At 55.0% G+C, this 5,032-nt stretch overlaps 1 protein-coding gene across 1 annotated transcript in view; it reads left to right on the top strand.

The window, feature by feature from the left end:
* The window catches only part of SHF (Src homology 2 domain containing F), a 26,679-nt gene extending 21,722 nt beyond the window's left edge, over positions 1 to 4,957 (top strand). The window contains 3 exon segments of the mRNA XM_010847776.1: positions 375 to 546; positions 683 to 802; positions 4,203 to 4,957. Coding sequence (XP_010846078.1) covers positions 375 to 546; positions 683 to 802; positions 4,203 to 4,389 — 479 coding nt within the window. The 3' untranslated portion in view covers positions 4,390 to 4,957.
* The last annotated feature ends 75 nt before the right edge of the window (positions 4,958 to 5,032 follow it).

Genomic DNA, 5,032 nt, shown 5'->3' with positions numbered 1-5,032 from the left:
ACGGTAATGAACTCTGAGGAGGAGAAAGAAACAATATTATCAGCGCTGAAACCACCCTGAGGGGGATGGGAGAGGGAAGGCAGTCATCTCCTCCAGAGGGAGAGGCTTAAGTGGTTTCTCATGTCATTTCTCTCCCCTCTCTTGCCACAGAATGGGGACCGAAAGGCCCTGTGTGCACAGGAGAGCTGAGCCCCGCCCCCACCAAGGAAAGGACCGATTCTGTCCCTAGAGCTAGTCAGGCTTATGAGCAGGCCCCACCCTTGCAGAACTTTCCTTTGTTCCCTTTTGGGTGGAAATGGGGATGGAGCCCTGGCTAGGCTATAGGGCTCTACCTCTAGGGTCGTCAGAGTCTGTGACTGGTATGTTCCCCACAGCCCAGTTTGAAGGATCTGAGAAGAGCTGCCTGTCACCTGGCCGGGAGGAGAAGGGGCGCCTCCCTCCCCGACTCTCTGCAGGGAACCCCAAGTCAGCCAAGCCCCTAAGCATGGAGCCCAGCAGCCCCCTGGGGGAGTGGACAGACCCAGCACTGCCTCTGGAAAACCAGGTGTGAGTGTCTGTGTCCAGTTGGGGACCCTCCCCTCCCTTCCCGGCACTGACTTGCCTGCTGGGAACACTCAGAATGGGTGGGCCTGGACAGCCAGGGACCCAGCAGAGATGCCCCCCTTTTTTCTCTTGTCCTCAGCTGGTATCACGGGGCCATCAGCCGAACAGATGCCGAGAACCTGCTCCGGCTGTGCAAAGAGGCCAGCTATCTGGTGCGCAACAGTGAGACCAGCAAGAAAGACTTCTCCCTGTCCCTCAAGTGAGTGGGGCCTGCTGGCTGGGGGCTCTAGACAAGATGAGCCTGTCAGGATGAGTCCAAGGGGAATCAGTGTGAGGACTACCAGCAGGACAGGAGGAGTCTCCAGTTTCTCTCCCAGGCTGGAGAGAACGTCATCCCCTGTGAACACGTGCTGACTCTGGGCCAAGCCCGGACACCTGAGGCTTGACTGAGGCTTGACTTGCTCTCGAGGAGCTTGGAGTCCTTTGGGGAAAACAGTTAAGGTATTGAATCCAGCTTAGAAGTGTTCTGTCCCTTTCTACCTCTGTGACCTGGAGCCCCTTAACCTCTGTGGGCCTCAGGGGCAATAACGTATCTGCCTTATAGGGAAGGATTAAATGAAATAAGCACTTAGCATAGTGCTGAATGCTTAATAAATTATCAGTGTCATCATTATTAATGAAAGTCCAAGATGTTCTAGAAGTACAGGGGAAGAGATAGGAACTTTGCCTGTGGAACTCAACATGGTGAGATGGAGGCTGGGTCCTGGGAAGAAAGTGGAGTGTTGGACGCAGAGCTGTTCTTGTTCACTCTGAGGAGGTGGGCAGAAGGTCTGGGGATGGCGGCTGACAACTGAGCTTTAAAGGGTCCTGAAAGAGGCAGAGGAGTCAGGGCACCTCCTCCTCTTCAGCCTTCCACTCTGGGCACAGATATTTTACATAGACCAGCATCTGCCTCCCAGGTTCTACTGGCAGGGTGGCTAGTCTCCTTGGCGCCCAGGAGTTCTGTCTAATAGAACCCCACATGGCAGCCTGTCACAGCGCTGTCCATTCACATCTCCATCGTTACTGGGCCACCTATACCACTTCCTACCATATTTCCTAGGGGGCATTAGAGTACAGGTATACCGCACTTCAAACATCCAATATATGGAAATTTGGGAGTATTAAACACACACATTTGAGGATAATTATTCAACTTCACTAAAACATAATGGGAAAAAAATGCCAAACTAAAGTCAGATAACCTGAATTTCATTCTTAGATTTTAGTAAAACTACCTGTGTGACCTTAGGCAAATCACTTAACCTCTCTGGACTTTTTGCATTTGCAAAATATGTCCAATGGCTATCTCTTAGGGTTCTTCCAGCTTTTATGCTCAGGGGGCCTGCAAGTTATGAAAACAAAGGAACATTCAGGAAAAATTTTATTTGTCAAAAATTTGATCTACATCACTTCGGAAATGTGTATTGCTTTAAAAATCATAGTCATGATTCCTAGAGCATCTACTAGGTGCCAAGCAGCATATAACACCATCTCCAAACCAACTGCCACCTGCAAGATCAATCTCTTTTTATAGAAAAAGAAACCAGATTCAAAGAGGTACGTGATTTGCTCAAGGCCAACAGCAAATTAAGTGCCCAAAGCGGGCTCTGAACCCCACTCAGGCTGACTCCACGAACCTCACTGTTCCATTACACAGTTCCACCCCCGTCAAGGCTGGTATGGTCCAAAGCAAGGAGAGACAACGGGGTCTGGCTCCCAAACAGAGCAGAGTCTGGGCCCTCCCTTATCCAGAGGAGTGAAGGAGAGGGGGCGGCCTGGACACTGCTCCAGCCCAGGCTCATCTGGGCCTGCCAGCATCTGTCTGCCAGAGTCTTGTTTGCATATAAATGGCTTCTCTGAAATACAATTATAGTTTCTCTTGTCTCTGTAATGGAAGGGCTTTCACTGGTAATTAAACAGCTTCCTCCAAAAGCCTGCCAGCCCTCACGCTGTGGGCCAGCAAGTCCCACCCTGGTTCCCAGAGGGTCAGGCAAAGGCTCTGCTGTGTCCTAATGGATGCTTGGGACTTTGTCCCAGGAGGTCAGTTAACCACACGGAGGCTGAGCTCTCAGCTGCCAACTCAGTTCTTTGACCACTTGTTGCTCTTTTTGGCCAGACCTGTCCCTCAAGGAGAAGATATAAGGACAGTTTTCGGGAGAGGTAATCCCCCCGAGTGCACTGTGGGGAGGGGGCTGTCCCCTAACGGTGAGAGCACAGGGCCCACGCTGCTGCCCACAGCCATGGGCTGGGCTTTGGGCACAGGAAGGACAGGGGAGGGTGACTACTCACTGCTTCCCCTCTCCATTGCCCCAGGGGCTGTAACTTTTCTTAGGCCCTTTGCTCTGTTCTCTGGGGCCTGCATGCTCACTGTCAATTCAGCCTTATCTCAGACCTGCAGATGAAAGATGGCCCCACACCCTGACACAAACCCAGGCTTGAGGGCACTCCACCCTAAGCGGGAAGGGAAGGATGGATTTAAGGGCCTGTCTTTTTCTTCCCATCCCTTTCCTCTTTAGTTTCCCCATTGTCCGTGCTTTCTCACTGTAGGCCTAGTGCAATGCCTCCAGGCAGAGCCTTCTTTGTATGTAGATGGGAAACAAGTGGTTTGCCAGCCTCAACTCAAGGGTGGAGCCTCACAAATAGCAGCCCCCTTGCCAGCCCTGCCTCTCACCAGCTTCTGAGCCCTGCCCGTGTCCCCTCCAGGGGCTCAGACCAGCAGAAGCAAGTCCTCGGGCTTCAGGGTTCTTCAAGGATTGTTTCTCTGTTGCTCGTGTGTGCATTTTAGAGCTGGGGCCTGGCTGAGCAGGCTGGTGGTAGTTTGAACAGACGTTCTTGCTGGGAGCCGGCCAGAGCTCAGCAGCATGTCTTCGTCTTGTGGGCAGGGCTGGGCACTAATGCTGATTTCCTGGATTGTGGTGGGGAGATGGGAGAGGCAGTGGAGCATGTCCTCTCTGAGGGAGGGAATGGAGAGGCAGCCTAGTGATGATGTCATCCCAGGCAGAAGAGCTAGATAGATGAGGGGGGGTTGGGAGATTGGCCCAAGGCCCAGTTAGCAGGAGAGTGAAGGGATGTCCTCAGGACCAGGCAGTTGGGTGTTCCCAGATTTGGAGGGATGTCCAAAGCAGCTCACCCCCTCCCCAAATCATTGCACGAGAGAATCCCAACCAAGATTCACTTGGTTGTCGCATCTGGCCACCCACTGTCCTGCCAAGGGTGTCTGTTCAGGAATCACCAGGATCTCCCCCTACACAGGTGTTCTCCCCCACAGCTCAAGGAGGGGGAGGATAAACTGGCCCTAGCTGGGGGCGGGGATGGGAGAGACTGGATCCCAGGGTTGGGGGGTGGTGCTGATAGCTTGTTTCCACCTGCACACACCCTGTACACTCACCACACACACATTCTTGGCACACCCAGTGCCCTCACCACAAAGCCAATGCCTGCTGCCGCCTACTCACAAAATCCCCTCCATCTCCTCGCTGCTTTCTGGACTGCCCTCCACCTCAGCGGCCTTGAAAGAACCACTGCCAGGGTTGGGGTTGGGGGAGCACGGGTGGGACGGGTGGGTACAGGGACTGGAGAGGGCCCTGGCTCAACAGGGTCTCTCCTCCTCTTCCCAGGAGCAGTCAGGGTTTCATGCACATGAAGCTGTCCCGGACCAAGGAACACAAGTACGTGCTGGGCCAGAACAGCCCGCCCTTCAGCAGCGTCCCTGAAATCGTGCACCACTACGCCAGCCGCAAGCTGCCCATCAAGGGCGCGGAGCACATGTCCCTGCTCTACCCCGTGGCCATCCGGACTCTGTAGGGGTGAGGCCCGGGCCTTGTGACAGATCTGGACCCAGCCCTGAGCGACCTCTCCAACCTTTCTTCCCCTCTTCCAGGAATCAGTGGAAGCTGTGATATTCCTTAATTTATTCTTAAGGGGAAGGGCTACAGGGACCTTGGAGTTAGAGGTGGTCGGGAGCTGAGGATTGAAGACTCCCTGGGGAGAAAGAATAGCCCCTGGAGGAAGGAGACGTCAGAATCACTGGTCTTCCGAGGGGTTTAAGATCGATAGCTCCAGCCCCTTTCTTCCCCTCGGGCAGAGGTGGCGATCCCTTTCCCCGCCATCCTGGGTGGAAAGGTGAATGCCGGATGGAGCTGGACGCGGGCCAACGGGGCACCCTGGCCATCTCTCCGCCTCCACTCCCAAACCACCAGCGGGGGTTCACCCAGAGTCTGCTGCAGGGCTTCGGGTAGACCGACCCCTGGGATGGAGACGGCATTGCGGGTGGGGAAAGAGGGGAAGGGCTCGGCCGCCGGGAACTTGTGCAGGCCCCGGGCCGCCCCGGCTCTGGGCCAGAGGCAATAAATAAACTCCGTCCTGCCAGGCACAGCCGCGTCCGCGCCGCCGCCGCCACCGCCCCCCCGGGCCGACAGGGGAGGGAGCGGAGCGAGCCCAGATTCTG

The sequence above is a fragment of the Bison bison genome, unplaced genomic scaffold (assembly GCF_000754665.1).
Source record: "Bison bison bison isolate TAMUID 2011002044 unplaced genomic scaffold, Bison_UMD1.0 scf7180017864254, whole genome shotgun sequence".
Lineage (NCBI taxonomy): Eukaryota > Metazoa > Chordata > Mammalia > Artiodactyla > Bovidae > Bison > Bison bison.
The sequence above is the reverse complement of the archived record's forward strand: the minus strand, read 5'-3'. Positions and strand labels throughout refer to the sequence as shown.